The 22,564-nt window shown below is 45.0% G+C and overlaps 1 protein-coding gene across 2 annotated transcripts in view; it reads left to right on the top strand.

Moving 5' to 3' along the window:
- The first annotated feature begins 9,428 nt into the window (after positions 1-9,428).
- Positions 9,429-22,564, top strand: part of TTF1 (transcription termination factor 1) — a 104,686-nt gene continuing 91,550 nt past the window's right edge. Inside the window, exons 1-2 of one of the 2 annotated variants that reach the window (XM_073600528.1) lie at positions 9,429-9,563; positions 19,957-20,076. In XM_073600528.1, the coding sequence (XP_073456629.1) occupies positions 20,022-20,076 (55 nt within the window). In that variant the 5' untranslated portion in view covers positions 9,429-9,563; positions 19,957-20,021. Of the gene's footprint in view, positions 9,564-17,696; positions 17,841-19,956; positions 20,077-22,564 lie in introns of those variants that run through there. The other variant, XM_073600529.1, reaches the window with a different exon arrangement.

Raw genomic sequence — 22,564 nt, 5'->3', positions numbered from 1 at the left:
ATGTCCGAACAAAGTCTGACCGTGTGTATGGGGCATAATTGTTGGGGGAAAAAAAAGCACGTTAATTTAGTTTGGGTACAGCATTGCACGACCGCGCAATTGTCAGTTAAAGTGGTGCCGCACCGCAAAAAAATGCCCTGGAGGGGGTAAATCCTTCCGGGTCTGAAGTGGTTAAAGCCACCATTATACAATGTGGCCACTTGAGGGCAACATAACACCAGTTTCCCTGTCTCATTGTCATATATCGTGTGCTCAGCTTCTCACTATTTTATATGAACCATTCAGGTCTAGAATAAATATATTAAAGGCTTTATTTGTTAGAATTAACCCCTGCAGACTAGATGTAACTGCATCATGATTGTTACCTGTCAGATCCACATCATCCTTTCCTATCAGGTCTCTTGTGCAGTAAACTGTCTAAATATTTCTATGTTGTCCATAACAACCAAACTGTAGGTGGAAACTAAAGAAAATGTGAAAAAATATCAGTAGCCATGGAAACGCCCCCAAAAATACTTTCATCCAGTTGATTTTTACCACTTGCTTACAGGGCACTTAAACCCCCCCTCCTGTCCAGACCAATTTTCAGCTTTTAGCGCTGTCGCACTTTGAATGACAATTGCGCGGTCATACAACACGGTACCCAAATGAAATTTTTATCATTTTTTTCCCACAAATAGAGCTTTCTTTTGATGGTATTTGATCACCTCTACGGTTTTTATTTTTTGTTAAAAAAAATTTAAAAAGACAGAATTTTTTTTAAAAAATTATATTTTTTTTATATTTTGTTATCAATTTTTGCAAACAGTTAATTTTTCTCCTTCGTTTATGTACGCCGATGAGGCGGCACTGATGGGCACCGATAGGTGGCAGTGATGGGCACTGATGGGTGGCGGTTATGGGCACTGATGGGTGGCGGTGTTGGGCACTGACTGATGGCAGCACTGCTAGGTGGCACTAATAAGTGGCACTTGTGGGCATTGATAGGTGGCACTTGTGGGCATTGATAGGTGGCACTTGTGGGCATTGATAGGTGGCACTTGTGGGCACTGGCAGATGGCACGTGGAGGCACAGATGAGGCATCTGTGCCTCCTTCCTCTTTGGGACCGATGTCCCTTTGACATGAGCCGGTGATCGGCTTTTTTTTCCTCCTCACGCTGTCAGCGTGAGGAGAAAACGAAACCGATCACCGAGCTTTTGTTTACATCATGTGACCAGCTGTCATTGGCTGACAGCTGATCACATGGTAAGGGGCCGGGACCGGCCCCTTACTCGGATCTGTGATCACCCGAGTCTCCGTGACTCGGTGATCACAGCGCGCACACCGCGCACCCTGCAGGGTGCGCGCGGTGCGCGTGCATAGGGGAGGACGTCATATGACGTCCTCCCGGAGATTGAGGTCCGCGCTGTAGCCGTCATTCGGCTATGGCCCGGACCTCAAGTGGTTAACCTGTGTGTACTCGATCACCCTGTCAGATTCTGTGTATCAAGTGAGAGTTTTCCCATCCATTGTAAGGGTCGGCTCACCCAACACCGATACTCAATTTTTATATACACCTGAGACTTAAAGTGGACCACAGTCCGCATACTAAATTGTTATGCCCCATACACACGATCGGACATTAATCGGACATTCCGACAACAAAATCCATGGATTTTTTCCAAACTTGTCTTGCATAAACACGGTCGCACAACGTTGTCGGAAAATCCGATCGTTCTGAACGCGGTGACGTAAAACACGTACGTCGGGACTATAAACGGGGCAGTAGCCAATAGCTTTCGTCTCTTAATTTATTCTGAGCATGCATGGCACTTTGTGCGTCGGATTTGTGTCGGAATTTAAACGATCGGATTTTGTTGTCGGAAAATTTTATATCCTGCTCTCAAACTTTGTGTGTCGGAAATTCCGACGGAAAAAAGTGCAATGGAGCCCACACACGATCGGAATTTCCGAAAACACAATCCGATCGCATTTTTTCCCATCGGAAAATACGACCGTGTGTACAGGGCTTAGAGTTAAATAAAAATGGCCATTTCACCCAGGTGTTGGTAGTGTCACTGTTTGGCCTGGGTCACACTATTGAGGGTTTGTGGCCTGCGTTTGCGTGGCCATGGCAGCCCCCATTCATTTTAAAGGCCATGCCTGTGTTTCCTGCAGAAAAAAGGTACATGCACCATTTTGGAAAGGCAGCGACTGGAAAATTTCCGCACTCGCTGGGGTTTGAGATGCATGGGGGTGTCATTAAGAATTCATTTTTTAAACAGCTGCACGCTTTGCGGGTATCGCTGCGATTCCAGCACCCGCGACCACCTGCAATAGTGAGAACCAGGCCTTAGCTTTCCTGTGAGATCCTGGAAAAGCAGGGGATCCCGAATCTTCTTAGGATGTACTTTTGAACCCACTTTAGGGTTCCTTCACACCAGGCCTTTCAAGTGATATTTAAGTCATATTTACAATGGCTGCTGACAGGCAAGGTTTTTATAACAGAAGTGTCCCTAAACCCAGATCCTGCATTCACTATATCTGGTCTCCCACAGAACACAGAACATGGAAATGCAATTATTTTAGTAAATATAAACTTCTAAATACTACAGCTGCACGATTAATCGCCAAAGAATCGAGAACATGATTCTACACCCCTCGCGATCTTAACACAGCATTTTCCTGATTCAGTGCAGAGAGTTCTCTGCTCATTGCTGACAGCTGTCAAAAAAAAAAAAAAAAAGGCAGCTTGCCAAGTTTTTTTTAAAGAGAAACATTGTAACATTTGGATCTTTTAGATCAAAGGAATGAACTTCAGGTTGTAAATGAGGGAAGTTTAACCACTTAAAGACTAAACCTTTTCAGGACACTTGTTGCTTAAGTTAAAATCAGTATTTTTTGTTAAAAAAATTACTTAGAACCCCCAAACATTATATATATTTTTTTTATCAGAGACCTTAGAGAATAAAATGGCGGTTGTTGCAATATTTTATGTCACACTGTATTTACACAGCTGTTTTTCAAACGCAATTTCTTTGGAATAAATACACTTTAATGAATAAAAAAAAACAAACACAATAAAACTGTAAAGTTAGCCCAATTTTTTGTATAATGCGAAAGATGATGTTACACTGCGAGAATGGTGATCTTTATTCTAAGCAAAAAAATTGTGATTCTCACTTTGGCCATAATTGTGCAGCTCTACTAAATAACTTTTCTCATCAGCAGTATATATCAGTCTTGTGACTTCTATTAGTGTCGAGTTAAACTTGTAAGAGGAGTTTTCATTCTACTCCGACTACCCTATGAGGCTGCATGACCCCCGACCCTCTGTTTGGACAGTGCTGATTGGTCCTGTGAAATTCAGTCCAAACCTAAGTTAGAACCAAATCCCTGCTCATCCTTAACAGGGAGGGAGAAGGGAATTATGGCCGGGAGATCTTCACTTTTGGGTTTACTTAAAGCAGAACTCCAGAATCGGCAAAAAAATCACCCCCGCAAACCGAGTCAGGATTTAAAAAAATAATAGCTCTTATTGCAAAACGCTTGTTAACCGTGTTACTCGCAATCCGAGGTATTACTGTAACTGTAAAGCATGTCTGTGCTCTCCCCTCCAGCCACAGCAGGAGATAAACATATTTCCCTTACATGCTTTATGTAATCATTACTGAACTGTAGACACATCCCATAATGATATATTATACACACTGCACTTTGCTGTAATTCAGTATTAGAAATCTTCCCCCTCCTCATGCAGCGTTGAGATTTTCTAATAGTAATCAGTGCTGGTATGGTGTATATGAGAACATCCCTATCCGCACCACAGAGAGAGCCGGGCCTTGATGCTTTACATCAGTGCATGGCACAAGTAAGGGCCCTTTCATACGAGCGGTTTGCAGGCGCTATTGCGCTAATAATAGCGCCTGCAAACCGACCTGAGAGTGCCGCTGCTTTGTCTCCAGTGTGAAAGCCCCGAGGGGAGCGGTGCGCTAGCAGGACCCAAGCAGTATCTTCGGAGCGGTGAAGGAGCGGAGTGTATACCGCTCCTGCCCATTGAAATCAATGGGACAGCGCGGCTATACCGGTTTTTAACCCTTTCTCGGCCGCTAGCGGGGGGTAAAACCACCCCCGCTAGCGGCCGAATACCGGTGGTAAAGCGCCGCTTATGACAGCGCCGCTTTACCGCCGACGCCGCCCCAGTGTGAAAGGGCCCTAAATGTGGGCTTGAGAAAAAAACAAAAAAGTAGAGCGCTAACTTACTAATCAATAACACAATAAGGGTGTGGAGCCCTCTAATGTATGGAAATCTCAGTAAGGTTCAATATCACCACAATACCGCTCTCTGTGATATGTAATGTCACATATAATACACATCACACTGAAAATAAGAAAATAATTAAAAAATGACTGCAAACTTTGCAAAGATGGTGGAAACCTCTTCTACAGATATTTGGCAGTGGATGGTGTCCACTCTGCTTATCAGTGCAGCTCATCAGTGCCCTCCAGTGCAGCTTATCAGATCCAACAGTGCAGCCTCATCAGTACCACCTCAGTGCAGATTATCAGTGCCCATCAGTGCAGATTATCAGTGCCCATCAGTGCAGATTATCAGTGCCCATCAGTGCAGATTATCAGTGTCCATCAGTGCAGATTATCAGTGTCCATCAGTGCAGATTATCAGTGTCCATCAGTGCAGATTATCAGTGCCCATCAGTGCAGATTATCAGTGTCCATCAGTGCAGATTATCAGTGTCCATCAGTGCAGATTATCAGTGCAGATTATCAGAGCCAACAGTGCAGCCTCATCAGTACCACCTCAGTGCAGATTATCAGTGTCCATCAATGCAGATTATCAGTGTCCATCAGTGCAGATTATCAGTGTCCATCAGTGCAGATTATCAGTGCCCAGTGTAGCTTATCAGTGTCCATCAGTACAGCTTATCAGTGCCCATCAGTGCAGTTTATCAGTGTCCATCAGTACAGTTTATCAGTGCAGCTTATCATTGTCCATCAGTGCAGATTATCAGTGTCCATCAGTGTAGCCTATCAGTGCCCATCAGTGCAGCTTATCAGTGCCCATCAGTGTAGCTTATCAGTGTCCATCAGTGCAGATTATCAGTGTAGATTATCAGTGCCCATCAGTGCAGATTATCAGTGCAGATTATCAGTGCCCATCAGTGTAGCTTATCAGTGTCCATCAGTGCAGATTATCAGTGCCCATCAGTGCAGTTTATCAGTGCCCATCAGTGTAGCTTATCAGTGTCCATCAGTGCAGATTATCAGTGCCCATCAGTGCAGCTTATCAGTGCCCATCAGTGTAGCTTATCAGTGTCCATCAGTGCAGATTATCAGTGTCCATCAGTGCAGATTATCAGTGTCCATCAGTGTAGCTTATCAGTGTCCATCAGTGCAGATTATCAGTGTCCATCAGTGTAGCTTATCAGTGTCCATCAGTGCAGATTATCAGTGCCCATCAGTGCAGCTTATCAGTGCCCATCGGTGTAGCTTATCAGTGCGGTCTCACCAGTGCAGCTTAGTGCCCATCAGTGCGGCGTCACCAGTGCCAGAACACTTCTCCAACAGGGACACAAAAACAAAACCAAATATTTTTTTTTAGAGTGGGGAAGGGTTAGAATTTCTGAAGTGTATGTGACTTCTTGCCCAGGTAAAGCTCTTGCTGCCTCTTCTTATGCACAGCACAACAAAATTATGGAAACGCTCCCAAATGGAATTAGAAAAAAACCTGACAAACAAACTCTACCCGACCGTCATCAAGACTAAGAAAAAACATTTTTTGGAGTTGGATATGAGGCTGAAGTGCTAAATACAGAGATGAAATACATACTAAGGAATGGGTTTACCTGCCTCAGGATTTGTATTTCTGTCCAGTCCTGAGATTCACACAGCTCTGCCACACAGCATCGCCTTGTTTGTCAGGGCGGGGGACCTGATTTGTTCCGGCTGCAGCTAACACTTAGAGCTCATTTACAGACATGGCCAACATCGCCACCACCTCCGAGGCCCCATTCACATCTAGCAGCTTGAGATCGCAGGCGGAATCACTGCGATTCTGTCCGCCATTCCACATCGCACTGCAATGCTGGCAAAGCGCAGCATGCCTGATCAGGTTCCATTCATTTTTAATGGCACCTAGACGCAGTGTGGTTTTGCCACAATAAATCTCGCTGAAATCGCATTGCACAAAGTTTGTCGCCCAAAAGAGGCTCCTGCTTTTTTTTTTGGGTGATCGCACTACAATCACGACACAACTACACCATGTCTAGGTGTCATTGATGGCACCCGAACAAGGGTGCTGCATTTTGCCAGCATTGCAGTGCAACTTGGACTCGCGGCGACGGTGTTTAACCACTTCAATACCGGGCACTTTCACACTTTCCTGCCCAGGCCAGTTTTCAGCTTTCAGTGCTGTCACTTTTTAAATGACAATTGCGCGGTCATACAACACCGTACCCAAAGTTTTTATCATTTTTTTTCCCACAAATAGAGCTTTCTTTTGGTGGTATTTGATCACTTGACCTCTGCGGTTTTTATTTTTTGCTAAACGAATAAAAAAAATGTCAAAAATTTCGAAAAAAACTAAAAGTTATTTTTTGTTTTTGTTATAAAATTTTGTAAATAAGTAAGTTTTCTCCTTCACTGATAGGCACTGATAAGGCGGCACTGATGGGCATTGATGGCTGGCACTGGATTTCACTGATAGGCATTACTGGCAGGCATTTTTCAATGGCACTGATTGGCATTTCCCTGGTGGTCCAGTGTGGTGGCCATCCCTGGCAGCATCCTGGTGGTCCTGGGTGGGCATACAAGGGGGGGCCATGCTGATAAACAATCAGCACAGACCGACCATGTCAGGAGAGCAGCCAATCGGCTCTCCTCTACTTGCTTCTGTCAGACGCGAGTGAGGAAAAGCCGTTCACCGGCTCTTCCTGTTTACATTGTGATCAGCCATAATTGGACACGTGGTAAAGAGTTTGTCAGAGACTCTTTACCTAGATCGGAGTTGCGGTGTGTCAGACTGACACACCGCAACAACAATCACTGCGATTCGCACCCCTGGGGGCGCGCAGCGGCTTGACATCCTGGAGAAGTCATATGACGTCCGGTCAGGATATTGCAACCACTTTGCCGACGTCATTTTGCTATATTGCTCCATTCCACGAGCGGGCGCAACTTTGAAGCGTGACATGTGGGGTATCAATTTACTCGGCATAACATTATCTTTCACAATATAAAAAAATAATTGGGACAACTTTACTGTTGTCTTATTTTTTAATTCAAAAAAGTGTTTAATTTCTAAAAAAAAAAAAAGTGTGCTTGTAAGACCGCTGCGCAAATACGGTGTGACAGTAAGTATTGCAGCGACCGCCATTTTATTCTCTAGGGTTTTAGAAAATAATATGCTTGGGGATTCCAAGTAATTTAAAAAAAAAAAAAAAAGATTTTAACTTGTAAACAAGTTTGAAAAATAGGCCCGGTCTTAAAGTGGTTAAGCCCAGTGTTCATGGAGCCTTAGCCCGGGTTCACACTATAGCAACTTTGAACCCGAATCCCAGCGCAACATCGGCACGACTTGTGTGCGACTTCAAGTTGGACCAAAAGTAGTGCAGGAATCTTTTTCTAAGTCGATCAGAACAGATCCATTGCACTGAATGGGGGTGCGACTTTTGATACAACTTGTGCTCCAAAGTCGGGAGCGATTGTCGCATCAATGTGAACCCGGGCCTTTGTTGATCACACAGCTGCCATTTTAGGAATATATTGTAGGATGTATTTATGGTCACAGAGCCACATTCATGTGTAGCTTTTATGTGGCCTTCTACACCCCCTAGGCTGCATTCACACAAGATTTCCAGCTTGCGATTTTGGTTGCACACAATTCCATGTGTCGCACGCAGAGCAGCCGGTTTCCTCCATAGGCAGCCCTATACGTGTCGGTCTCCCGAAAAGTTCATGCTCCTTTTTGGGAACAAGAGTAGCGCGTTCTTTTAGAACTTGCATCTTGCCACGATCGCAGCAGAACTGCATCACGTTTGCGATGATCGATCCCAAATCCTATTGTTAATCCAAAACACTGAAGAATTCTATTTCACAAATGTCAGACTAGGGGGTGCCGGCCCTGACTATAGGTACTCCGGAGACGAACGCCGATATGAGAACTCTATGGAAGGCGCCGGGCTGTCCTCTTCTTCTAAATACTGACGGCTGTCATTGTGATCCTCCGGCTTCACCGAGCATGTCACCGGCCACCCCTCTATGACCTCCTGGAGGAATGGAACCCTTCCAGATGTGCAGCCAGGGGAGGAGAAGGTCAGACAGCAGCCAGGACAGGCCACTTCCTCCAACTCACACATACCTGTGTAGGGCAGTCATGAGGAGATCACACATGGAGGATCCTATGAGGACACAGGCTGGAGGGGACACCTCCCTCATGACAGATCCTCTTTATTCATAGCTCCCAACTCTCCCTGATTTCGAGGGACTCTCCCTGATTTGGAGCAATGTCCCTCATTTGTCCCTCATTTGGGTCTGATCCATATAGTTGTATATAAAATGCACTTTTTATCTTTTAAAAAGTGTTTCCCAGTGCTAAACCTTTAAATCCAAATTCTATATTGCTGCTTTGTAAATTTTAAGAGCCAATATAAAGAATAGTAGTGGTAAAAAAAAAAACCCTTGTGGATTTAAAGGGGTTGTAAAGGTAATTTTTTTTTTTATTTAAAATAACAAACATGTTATACTTACCTTCACTGTGCAGCTCGTTCTGCACAGAGTGGCCCCGAACCTGGTCTTCTGGGGTCCCTCGGCGGCTGTTTCAGCTCCTCCCCGCAAGCATTTACCACCTTCATGCGAGCTCCCTCGCATGGTGGTGAGTGCTTGCGGGCGCGCTCCCGTGATACAGCCGGCGGCTATAGCCGCTCGCTGTATCACTCGGCCCCGCCCCCCGGCGCGCCGCGTCATCGGATGTGATTGACAGCAGCGCGAGCCAATGGCTGCGCTGCTTTCAATCCATCCACTGCAGCCAATCAGCGACCAGGCTGAGCTGCAATGAGGACGAGCAGCGAAGATTCGAGGCGTCAGGTAAGTAAAACGGGGGGGCTGCGGCACTGTCAAAAGTTTTTTCGCCTTAATGCATAGAATGCATTAAGGTGAAAAAATTTTTATCTTTACAACCCCTTTAATTAACCTTTTTTGTTGGTTAATTCTCCTTTAAGGGGGTGTGGCAGAGGGCGTGTCCTATGCCTACATACTTTTGCTAGTAGGCGTCCCTCATTCCCATCTCACAATGTTGGGAGGTGTGTTTATTGCTGCCAAGTAATGCAGACACCTCTGACAAACTCCCTCTCCTGTCTCCTCTCTCCCTCCAGTCCGCGCTTTACCCGGGACACTCAGGGAATACAGCCCCGCACACCCTCAACTCTCACAAGCACTGCGGAGCTCCTCCCCCCGGAAGTGACCTAGCAGCATGGCTTGTTGTGCTGGAGAGCGTCATGTGAACGGTCACCTGGGTGGTGATGATGACTTCCGGGGGGGCGGAGTGTACACACGTGTGTTGCTGAGGTGAGTGTGAAGGGGATCTGTGTGATGCCGGAGGATCGGGATGGCGCTGCTTTGTCCCGAGGAGGAGGGGGGGAGGGAAGTTCTGTAAGGGCCGGGGCTCTGGAAATAGATAGGTGTCCAGACATGTGTTGCAGACCGAGCTGTCATTTGTAGTTCCACACACTGACCAGCAGTGGGAGGCAGAAAGCGGAGTCTGGCATTAAAACTTTAACAGGATAATGTGGAATCGAAGACAAACCTTGCTTTATCCATGTAGGTGCATTGAGGTACAGTTTCTTGCAATTGGTTCCCCATTGAGGCGATTTGCCTTCACTTCCTGTCCCGTAGCCAGAACAGGAAGTCCCTGAACTAGCGTCCGCATTGGAGGATTTCTCCTTTATTATTACTCTGGGGACAACCCAAAATTTGGGATTATTTTTTACTTTCACTTTCAATGGTAAACCAGACAAAAAGAGAGGGTGAATCTTGATAATGGGGGGGGCAGAGACAGCGATTAAAATCTGACAGCTGTTATAACACACGTGGCGGCAACAGGGTGGGCATTACTGCCCATAATTCGCTTATATGCGCCACTGAGCAGCCAATGATTGTGCACAGAGGGTGAGCGCGCCGTCCCCGCTAACAATTAGTAACTGGTGGGACCACCCTCTGATCATGTGACACCCCCCCCCCCCCCCGCCTCAGGCGCTTAGAACTTTTTAAAGGGTCACTCAGGCCAGTGGAAGGGCTTTGTCCTCTTCAATCCTTTTAGGCTCCGTTCATATTTAGTGTTTTGGGATCTCAGGTAGAATCTTTGAGATTCGGCTCACAATCTGAAATCACACTTTAGCCACTTGCCAACCGCGCTATAGCCAAATGACGGCTACGGCACGGCCGGCTAGTCCTGGGAGGCCGTCACATGACATCCTCCCGTTCTCATGCTCCCCCTGGGGCACGCATCCAAAAGTGTCCATGATTGCTGTCTCCGCGGGACCCAGGGATCAGCGGCCCTTTACCATGTGATCGCTGTGTCCAGTGACTGATCACTTTTTTTTTTTTAACAAACTGGGATCATGCCCGGGTCAGCTCACGCTGCTGTGTGAGTTGGTTTGATCCTGAGTGCTCATCGGTGCCACTCCACTGCAGTGCTTATCAGTTACATCAGTGACCTACAGTGCTATCAGTGAGTGTCCAATAGTGCACATCGGTGAATGCTTATCAGTAAATCCTCGTCCGTGCCGGAAAAAAGCGTTCATTTTTTTGGAAACTTGTGGAAAAAAAAATGACATGTTCTAAAGACACATTATGCCTCATAGAATATATGTTGGGGTGTTTTCTTTCAAAAATGAGGTCATTTTGTGGGCGTTCCACTGTCCTGGTGCTCCAGGGCCTTCAAAAAATGTAATTGGTAGTCGGGAAATTTAGATGTGTAAATTATGTCCCTAGAATGCCTGATGGTGTCCTTGCATGTTGGGCCTCTGTATGTGGCCAGGCTGTGTAAAAGTCTCACACGTGGTATCGCCATACTTGGGAGGAGTAGCAGAATGTATTTTGGGCTGTAGTTGCAAGAATGCATCTGCCATGTGAGAGAAATAACCTGTTAATATGACAACCGGTAAAAAAAAAAAAAAAATCTCCATTTTTGCAAAGAATTGTGGGAAAAAATTACAACTTTAAGCGTTTGTTAACTTAAAAATAGAGAGCCTGTTCCCCTAAAGCAGATTAAACAGCACAATGCTTGTGCTGTGTAATCTGTCCCCCTCTAAACTGTAAAAAAAAAAACTTCCCTGATCCTGCCACTTCCTGTGTTCCCCTCTCAGTGCTGACCACGATAATCATGACTGCTGAGTCCTGATCACCGTGGTCAGTTTACATTCCTCCGTCATCCACAGCTCTTCTCTCTCTCCCCGCCTGGCAGCTCTGTGTCTTTGCCGCCCCCTCCCCTGCTGCTATTAGTATAAAATAAAATATTAGAAATGGTCACCTCCAGCCCCTCTATTATAGCTAGGCATACCACATTGTGTAAATGTGTTATTAAAACGAGACATGTAAATACCTTTTTAGAGCTATCTTCAGGCCGGTCACGTGACTCGCAGCCGCTCTACGCCTCCGAATCAGGGCTACAGCGGAAGGGGCTAAGCGGCCACATGACCTCCCCAGCTGACGTCATAGGGAGATCTCGGCTCCCTCCTGCTGTAGCCCTGGAATGGAGGAGTAGAGCGGACGCGAGTCACGTGACCGGCCTGAATATAGCTCTAAAAAGGTATTTACATGCTTTATTTTATGTTTCAATAATTTTTATTCAAATTTTTCACAGAACAGAATAAAGACTTTCCGTTTAAGAGAGATGTCTGTCTGAATTTTCAGGAAGTCGGCTCTGTGATTCAAAAAATGCAGCCTGTGTTCTGGCAAGGAGGAGGTGTTAGAACAGTGATTACATCTAATTCTCTTCTCTCTCTCTAAACTGTAATCAGCCTACATTTCCCATAAATCCTTGGGATTGGAGAGAATGTGAGAGGTACACTAGGCTTGTAAATGTGAACTCGCCCACTTCAACATAAATCACACCCCTCATTCTTCAGCCAGTAAGCCATGCTGCCCATTAACACATGGTATGATAGGTTACAGCCTCATAAATGCAAACCAGTTTAACGTGTCAGTGTCCACCAGTGCCGCATGTCAGGGACCACCATGTCAGGGACTGTCAGGCACCACCAGTGTCACATGTCATGGTCCACCAGTCAGGGACCACCACGTCAGCGGCAACCAGTCAGGGACCACCAGTGTCACATGTCATGGTCCACCAGTCAGGGACCACCACGTCAGCGGCAACCAGTCAGGGACCACCAGTGTCGCATGTCATGGTCCACCAATCAGGGACCACCACGTCAGCAACAACCAGTCAGTTACCACCAGTGCCGAATTTCAGGGACCACCATGTCTGTTCCACCAGTGTAGAGCTGGATTATTATCAGAAATTACTTGTATGACACAGCAAGGATCTCCCGCTGTGTCAGGTATTGTATATGAGAACACCGATCACTGATCTCCCACTGGTATAGGAACAGTGCGCTGCCAGTCATAATACCAGCGGGAGGCGGGACATCAGCGATCGGTGTTCTCATATACAATACCTGACACATCGGGAGATCACCGCTGTGTCATACAAGTAATTTCTGATGATCTCCGCTCTGCATTGAGAAAGCAGGTGGGCAAACAGCATTGGGGGGGGGGGGGGGTGCGGCGGGGACACAGTGGAGGTGGATTGGGGGTGGATTGCTGGCAGGAGCGAGGGAGGAGAAGGAGGAAACTTCTGTGGGCGGCACAGACCAGGGGCTATGAGACCCCCTCCACCCACTGCATGTCTGCTTCCTCCCTGCTTGCTTTACAGAGAACTACAAGGGGGCGTGTCAGACCGCTGGCTGAGGTTACGGGAGGACTGGCAGCCAGCAGTCTTACTAACAGGAAGTCAGCAGGCAATAATGTTTTTTTAAAAGTTCAGCCTATTGCAGAGGAACTACAGAGCTCAGAAGAATATGGGTGACATACTTCGTGAAGGTAGGAAATCAGCAACAAGGACATGTTGGGAAAAGTTGGCCCGGAGTTCTGCTTTAAATGACACCTAAAATGCGGTGTGGTTTTGCCACGATTATCGCAGCAAATAGCAATTCGCAAAGCTGGTCGCCCAAAAAGGACCATTGGACGGGTGACCTGTCTATCAAAGTGCCCGGACAAGGGGGAGGGGCTGTATGTGACGGCGCGCATCAGAGAACACAGCTATTGAAATGAAAGCTGTGATGTTCCCGGCGCTGTAATCAAACAGGCGGCGGCTCTCCTCTCCCTTCACTGGCTGCAATGGGGACACAGGCTGCACTACTGGGGACACAGGCTGCACTACATCTGACGGGCACTGGTGAGGCTGCATTGATCTCCTGTACCATGTCCCCAGTCTCTGACCATCTCCTGTACCATGTCCCCAGTCTCTGACCATCTCCTGTACCATGTCCCCAGTCTCTGACCATCTCCTGTACCATGTCCCCAGTCTCTGACCATCTCCTGTACCATGTCCCCAGTCTCTGACCATCTCCTGTACCATGTCCCCAGTCTCTGACCATCTCCTGTACCATGTCCCCAGTCTCTGACCATCTCCTGTACCATGTCCCCAGTCTCTGACCATCTCCTGTACCATGTCCCCAGTCTCTGACCATCTCCTGTACCATGTCCCCAGTCTCTGACCATCTCCTGTACCATGTCCCCAGTCTCTGACCATCTCCTGTACCATGTCCCCAGTCTCTGACCATCTCCTGTATCATATATATCTGTTTCGGTTTTCGAAATCACAATACATCCAAAGAAATGACAAAATGCAAAAAAAAAAAAAACCTTTCCATCAAAGAGTCCAATAGATTAGTGGAAAACCACATATAGAGTCCACAAATGATGTGCATATATAAAAGATGAAAAATCTTCACAACTTGTGAAGAAAACCTTGTGCTGAGAGAAAGCTACGTGATATCCCTCCAAAGGCGGATGGTTTGCTCCAGCCAAAGAATATTACAAATTCTTACCAGAAGATATTGATCTCTTTATTATGCCCCGCCGTACGAGATAGAACACCGGAGTTGCTCAAAAAATAAGATATAAAGAGCACTCTCATAGTGTTAAACTGTATAGCGTAAAGATTTATTAAAAGCTTGGGAGCACACTCACATTAACCTTGAGCGAAATAAGGCTTCACAGGCATATCGGTATCACTATGGCATTCCTATGGGCGTCACAAAGCGGCCCCGGCAGTCACTCAAAGATCACGTGCGTGATGACGTCATAGTCGTAAGGCCCCACCCTACGCTTTGTCAGAGATGTTGTCGTCTGGGGGACAGGCAGAAAGCCAGACATCTCTACGACAGTGACATCATCAAGCATGCGATCTTTGACGTCGGGGGATCGCTTTGTGAAGCCCATAGGAATGCCATAGCAATACTGATATGCTTGTGAAGCCTTTTTTGGCTCAAGTTTCAAGTGGTATTAAAAGTTTGGCTTTTAAAAAAAAAAAATGAAAAAAATAACACGTTATACTTACCTGCTCTGTGCTGCGGTTTTGCACAGAGCAGCTCTGATCCTCCTCTTCTTAGGTCCCCCACTGGCACTCCTGGCTCCCCACCTCCCCCCTCTTGACCAGTTTCCCCAATAGCAAGCCGCTTGCTTATGGGGGCACTGGTGCATGCTCACTCCCGAGCCCATAAAACACACAGAGCCGTGGCTTGGTCCTGCCCCACTCTCTTCTTATTGGCTCACTGGCTGTGATTGGCAGCAGTGGGAGCCAATGGCTCCTGCTGCTGTCTCAGCCGATGAGAGGGAGTCCTCGGGACAGCTGAGGCTCTCCTTCACATCGCTATCGGATGGGGCAGGTATTGGTGGGACTGTTGGGGGGAGCAGCACACAGAAGGTCTCTTACCTTCATGCATAGAGTAAATGCACGAAGGTAAAAAAACCTTTACAACTGCTTTAATGTCAGTGTATTTTCAAGCTTTTAATAAAGGGGAGGAGCCAAAGAAAATAAATGCAGCCACCACATCTAATGTTTCGTAAACTATAAACAAAAAAAAAAAAACACAATGTTTTGTACTTTTTGCTATAATAAATATCCTCAATTTTTTTTTTTTTTTAAAAAGCACATTTTTTTTTCCCTCCAGTTTAGGCTGATATATATTCTTCTACATATTTTTGGTAATAAAAATCGCAAGAAGCGTATATTGATTTGGTTTGCACAAAAGTTATAGTATCTACAAAATAGGGGAAAGATTTATGGCATTTTTATTATTTTTCTTTTTACTAGTAATGGCGGCGATCAGCGATTTATTATTATTATTTTTTTTTTTTTTAATCGTGACTGCGACATTTTGACGGACAGATCGGACGCTTTTGACACATTTTTGGGATCATTGGCATTTATACAGCGATCAGTGCTATTAAAATGCACTGATTACTGTGTAAATGTCACTGGTAGGGCAGGGGTTAACACTAGGGGGAGATCAAGTGATTAATTGTGTTCCCTTTGGAGTGATACTAACTGGGGGGGAGGGGACTGACTGGGTAAGGAGACCAATCGTTGTTCATACTTGGTAAGAACAACAGATCGCTTTCATCACCCCTGACAGCACAGAGATCTGTCTGTTTACATTGACAGATCTCCGTTCCGTCTGTGTGGAGCGATCGTGGGTGCCCGGCGGTCATGCGCATCGGCTCCGGCATTGCGCATGCGCCACCTAGTGGTCAAAAGGCGAAACCGACGCTCAGTTACGGTGGTTCGCCCAGGGGAGACAACCTGCCGCAATACAACTGTTGCGGATGGTCGGGAAGGGGTTAAAGAGGAGATCCAGCCCCCCCACAAGAAATGAAAAGTCAGCAGCTACAAATACTGCAGCTGCTGATTTTTAATATATGGACACTTGCCTGTCCAGGGAGCCCGCAAGGTCGGGACCCCAGCCGATCTTCTGATCGGCTGTCTGGTGCAGCCGCCGCCATTTTTGTTAAGGGAACCCAGTAGTTTAGCCTTTCGGCTTCACAGCTGGTTCCCTATTGCGCATGCCTGCTGCTCTTTCTAATTGGTTCAGAGGAGGGGACCGAACTTTCGAGAGATGGCGCCGCGGGCCCATCTCCCAGTACCGGGAGAGCAAAAACAGGTACCGATTCCCCTCCCCCTTGAAAGGTGCCACGTGGAGCCAGTTAAGTGGAAGTTCCACTTTTGAGTGGAACTCCACGTTAAATTGAAAAGGAAGGGGGGGGGGGCAATACTTGGTATTACCAACAAGGACTACTTTTTAGGTTAAGAAACAATGGAAAAGAGACATATTATAAACAATCAAATTTATTAAAGTTAACGATACAAAAACAATCAAATAGAATAAAAGCATGAAAAATATGCTTTTATTTTTTAATGCTTAAGTGCAGTGAGCCCTTGTATGTCTACGCATTTCGCCGTTAGGCTTCTTCAGGTCACAGTCAGGGTTCAAAGACGAAGCAGATAAGAGAATATGTTTCTCTATCTGAAAAGAGATAGTTTCATTAAAAACACAATTGATACACATACACAACTGTTTAAAATAGAGATCATGTGCTGAGCACCTGTAAATATAGGGGTGAGAGACAAAACACCAAAACAGGTACCTTAGTTTAGGATATAAAGTCATATATAGCCACGATAAGATGAGCAGTATGTTCAGAGGCTAGGAACTAAAAGGAAGAACAGATACAACCCGTCTCAGTGAAATGGTTGTATATTGCAGCAAGAAGTTACAAAAAAATAATAAGTTGATACACTTACTAAATATAATATCGCTGAATACATAAGCCGGGGCAGATGAAAAATTAAATTCCTGGTATACAAGAGGTAAAAAGGAGGGCCAGAAGGCGTCCAATCATACAGGTCCTTTATTAAGTTACAACAGTGCTAATGGCTAAATAAAGCCCAAAAGCCTATAGCTGTATCTATAAATACACAATAATAAGTGCATGATTAAAGGACAGCAAGACCAATATATAAAGATATAAAGGGTTATGGTATTGTTAAAGATAGCAAAAAGCTTATATACTTACAATCAGGATTTCATCAAAAAGATATGCCCCTGGGAGACAGCAAACCACTGCACACAAATCCATTGCACTGAGAGGGCTATTTTATATCTGCATTGATCACAGCTGATTTCAGAACAGCATCATGTGATGCAGTAATGACAAAAGGCTGAGACCGCTAGGCCTTATGGGTGTTGTAGGATGGCTGACTAATAGTGTTCTCTGCGCCTGTGTAAATAACTTAACAGCGGAGAGGAGAAACCTCGGAACAGATCTGTGTTTAGACGGCGCAGCGTAAGAGATCAAAGAGCTCTGCGCATGCGCCGTAGATGCTGAAAACAATAAAGAGCATTATGGGCAATGTAGGAAAATGAGCCGGTCCTTTACTAATAGAAATAGTACATAGTATGGCCACAAACCGCCAGCAAAAATCAACAGGGCAATGCCATCAAAAAGATAGCTCCCATAGTGGTGTTCAAGAGGCCATTAAAGAACATAGTTCTGTGTTAAGCAACATATATTAAATATTCTACTGCTCTATTGTAGATGACTAATCGAGTGCCATATACAAAAGGGAAATGGATGAGTATAATATTTAATGCCGATATGTTAGCCTAAAAACAGCATATTGTAACGGCACATAAAGAAAAAAATAATAATGGTGACTAAACAAGAAGAAACAAAGGACACCCCGTTGTGTGAATGCCCCCGACTCAAACTTCACAGGTGAGCAGCACATGACAAATCACTAAAAACAAAAACAAAGATGCACGAAAATTAAAAAAAAATATTCCACACATCAGTACCATTGTTGATGATAATAAATATGTTAACAAACATAAATCGCCACAAACCCATAACAAATCAGTTGTGTGATGATTCTGTATACAGGATGTTACATATATAGGTACCAAATATCCCTACTGAATTTACATAATTAGTATTACAAGTAACACAGACAAGAGTGGATTTAGTACAAATGTAGTCTTTTATAAGAGAGAGTTATATACAACAAGCTTTTGCCAATGGTAGGGTGAAAGGGGGAGCAAGGGGAGCAATTTGGGAGATGTAGAATCATGAACTGTATGCAAACATGTCGCATAATGAATCAATAAACTATACGCATTAGAGAAAGGGTTTAAAGCTAATCATGTCATTCAAGCCTGGAAAGACTGTGGCCTGTAACTTATGTATCCATTGCATCTCTCGCTGGAGTACTTTTTTGTCAAAGTTACTGCAACGGGGGTCTGCATAGATGGTATCAAGAGCAACGAATTTAAACACCATTGGGCTATAGGCATGTTTGAAAGCTATATGATAGCCCATAGTGGTGATGAAAAGGCCATTTGTGGCATTGTATACATGGTCCTTGATTCTTCTCCAGAAGGACCTAATAGTTTTGCCAATATAGAAAGCTCCACATTGACAAAAAATGATATAAATAACTCCTTGGGTTTGGCAAGTGATATGATGTCGTAGGACATGTGTATGACCATTCAGGAGAAGAACCGAGGGTCCTGTCAATAAAAGATCGCAGAAATCCCACATTTAAAGAGACCTGCAGGAAAATGTGACACATTGTTGGTTTTACAGTAATGGCTTCGTACCAGACAATCTTTTATAGATCTAGCTCGCCGAAAAGTAATTTCGGGTCTCGGCCCTATGTATTTTCGGATAGTGGGATCCGTTGTTAAAATATGCCAGTGTTTTTGGATTGTTGAACGTATGGTTTGATGTTGGTCAGAGTAAGTGATGATGAATCTCACTGTATCTGAGCTAGTTTGTTTGGATTCTGGTAAAAGGAGAGCATTTCTAGGTCTGGCTACAGCTTTCTTGAAAGTTTAAGGCTGGTTTTAGTATAGCCTCTTGTTAGGAGACGTTGATAAAGAAGATCTGCTTCATGTTTAAAATCAGCGTCTATAGAACAGTTTTGTTTTAAGCGAATATACTGACTAAATGGAATACTTTGGACAAGAGGCCGTGGATGTGCGCTTCGCGCGTGTAAAAGTGATGTGTTAATTTGGCCCTCCTCATTGATCTTAATAGTAATATCTAGATATGTGATAGTAGTCAGACTGGACTGCATGGTGAATTTCAAATTATAATCATTCTGACTCAAAATGGTCATAAAGTCATTCAGTGCTGCTGATGGTCCCGCCCATAGTAACAAAATGTCATCTATATAGCGGAACCATCACAGCACAAAGGAAAAAAGGTTCGAACGTCCAGGAGGAGGGTGCGCAACATGTGCCCATGGCGACTCCCTGTACCTGGAGGAAGTGGGATCCATCGAACGAAAAAGCATTTTTTGTAAGGATATCCGATAAAAGTCGTAGCACGAAGCCATTAAGGCCCACAAAGGTGGGTCCTCTTTCATTCAAAAAATCTAGCAATTGTTTTCAGGCCTAATTCATGTGGGATAGATGAATATAAGGTTTCCACATCGATGGTTACTAATAAGCAACCCTGAGGAACACTAGGTTTCTTAGGAGGTCGGGAGTGTCTTTGACATACGAGGGCAACGTAGTGACATGGGGCCGTAAGTATTCATCCACTAGTGCACATATACTGTAAGTAGAAAAATTAAAACCATGCCTGCTCTCTAGCACACCACAATACACAGATATGCCATGCCAATGCTATTTTTTGTTTCTTGGGGCGCCCAACACAATGCAAGTGAACATTCATATGGTGTGAGCGAGCCCCCAGTTTTTGGTTTTAATTGTACATTTACATTGTGTCTTGGATTTTGCTTTGCTCATGTGAGCAATATTCAAATTGTAGGCACAAATGCTTGTCTACAGATAAAATTATATATGTATTTCTTTTTATTTTCTAATAGTGTCCGTCCAGTCCTCGTATACATAGGACTGGGAGAAACTTTATGAAGACACGCCTTTGTAAAAAATGTCCGGCTATTTGACTGCAGATCATCATGTTAAAAAAAAGAAAAGCAAAACAGGTAATATTTGCTGTATTTGTGATGGAAATGTGCGAAAGAAGAAGCAGTATGCAGATAGTGATTGTCAGATGCAGAAAAGTAGAATTTACATTATGTTCTTTCACAGGATGCCTTTTACATTAAAGGAGAAGTACAGCCAAAGCTCATTGTGGATCACAGGAGTACAGTCTGTTCTGCACTCCTGTGACCCGTTCTCAGCAGATAGGGGGCTGAAGCCTGCTGTCGGCTGACATCATGGAGCCGGTTCAGGCTCGGGCAAGATCGTGACCCTATGGTCGGGATCTGCACACTCTTAATGTACAGATCGTTGTTTGATATTATGTATTTTTCATCTATATAGATGTAAGTAGCTCCTGAAGTAGCGTGTTGCTGTGCAAAACTAGTCGAGCAGATATTAACTCCTTACCGTCCGCGCTATAGCCAAATGATGCCTACAGTGCAGACCTACATTGCGGGAGTCAATAAACGTCCTCCCCTTTACATGCTCCCCGCGCTCCCCCTGTCAATGAGACTTGGGTGATCACAGATCAGAATAAAGGGCCGATACCGGCCCCTTACTATGTGATCAGCTGTCAGCCAATGACAGCTGATCACGTAGTGTAAACAGAAGATCGGTAATTTGTTTTTTTTTTTTTCTCACGCTAACCAGTGCCCATCTGTGCCACCTTTCAGTGCCAGCTATCAATGCCAATCAGTGCAGCCTATCGGTGCCCATCAGTGCCACCTATTAATGCCCATCAGTGCAGCCTCATCAGCCTACATCAATGAATAAGAAAAACTACCTGTTTGCAAAATTTTATAACAAAATATAAAACTGATTTGTGTTATTTAAAAAAAATGCAGTGGTGATGAAATACCACCAAAAGAAAGCTCAATTTGTGGGAAAAAAATGATACAAATTAAAGTTTGGTAGAGTATTGCATGACCGCCGCAATTGTCATTCAAAGAGTGACAGCGCTAAAAGCTGAAAATTGGTCTGGGCAGGAAGGGGGTTTAAGTGGCCAGTAAGCAAGTGGTTAAGCAAATATTGAGCTGTATTGACTTACCCTGAGTTGGCTTTGTTGGTCTTCAAAGCCTTATCACCAGGATAGCCTTGAATGGGTCACTTGCCGTGTTATTGTAACATACCAATCTTAGGGATGTTATGGCCACATTTATTTTGGTGCATGTGTTTTTATACCTGTTTGTACTGTTTCGCTATAATAAAGGTTGTATACCAAAATATTTTAAATAGTTATGCCTACAAAGTCCATTCCTTCTTCACTCATGATTTTCTATGACAATGATTAGGACGTGGAATAGTGTATTTTTGGTTGTCCACAGTACCACCCTGTGATGACATCATTGTTTTACCGATTAGCATGTGTAGTTGTATACTATAGTTATATAATGTGTGGTGGGACACACACGCTTTTCAGGATGTGTCATACAGCTCAGGATCTGCAGATGTGAGAACACTCCTATCTGACTTCCTTTACAGCCCTGGCAAATAATGTGATTAGTGAAACTCTTCCTCTGCTGCTACTCTGAAAAGTTACAGTGGAAACTAGGGGGGGGTGAGCTGGTCTCATATCTGTGGATCCTAGTCTGACAGTAGTCTGGATGGGGTGGCTGCAGCCTAAAAATACTGCACTGAGCCTGTCCCCAACACATTCCACCTGGTTTGTCTCTATAACTGTAGACTACCACTACTGCCCCTACCACTGTACCTGGGGCAGCCAACCCCCATCCCATCAAGGTATGTCATTGAATGTGTACAGTATACCTTAAAGTAATACTAGGGGCTTGTTTTTTTTTATAACTAACATGTTATGTTATACTTACCTCTACTCTGTACAATGGTTTTGCACAGAGCAGTCCCAATTCTCCTCTTCTCTTTGGGTCCCCCGCCAGCCGTCTTGGCCCCCCCAGTACCAAGCCTCTTTTTATGTGGGAGCTGCACCCCTGTGAATGGACATTGTCAGAAAGCAGCTTGGCCTTGCTGACCCCCCCCCCCCCCATGGCTCCCTCTGCTGTGTGAGCTTATGGGGAGAGAGACAGGTGAGCTGCTGCTCCCATGCACATCGCTGGATCGAGGTAGGGTTCAGGTAAGTATAAGGCGGGAGAGGTGGCCTGGGGAGAAGGTTTTTCGTTTTTTTTGTTTGTTTAAATAACAAACATATCTTACTTGCCTCCACTGTGCAGCTCGCTTTACACAGAGTGGCCCCGATCCTCAATTTCTGGGGTCCCCCGGCAGCTCTCGCAGCTCCTCCCCACATCAGATAACCTCCTAGGAGAAGCGCTCTCCCGGGGGTTACCTTGCAGGTGCGCTCCCGGGTCCAGCATTTGCGTCCATAGATACGAATGCCAGACTCAGCCCTGGCGCCTGCGTCATTGGATTTGATTGGCAGCAGCAGGATCCAATGGCTGTGCTGCTATCAATCTTTCCAATCAAGTGCCGAGAAGCCTGGAGAGATACACAGCGCGTCCTCGCCGTTGGAAATTCCAG

This window comes from Aquarana catesbeiana, linkage group LG09, assembly GCF_042186555.1.
Source record: "Aquarana catesbeiana isolate 2022-GZ linkage group LG09, ASM4218655v1, whole genome shotgun sequence".
Taxonomy (NCBI): Eukaryota; Metazoa; Chordata; class Amphibia; order Anura; family Ranidae; genus Aquarana; species Aquarana catesbeiana.
The sequence above is the reverse complement of the archived record's forward strand: the minus strand, read 5'-3'. Positions and strand labels throughout refer to the sequence as shown.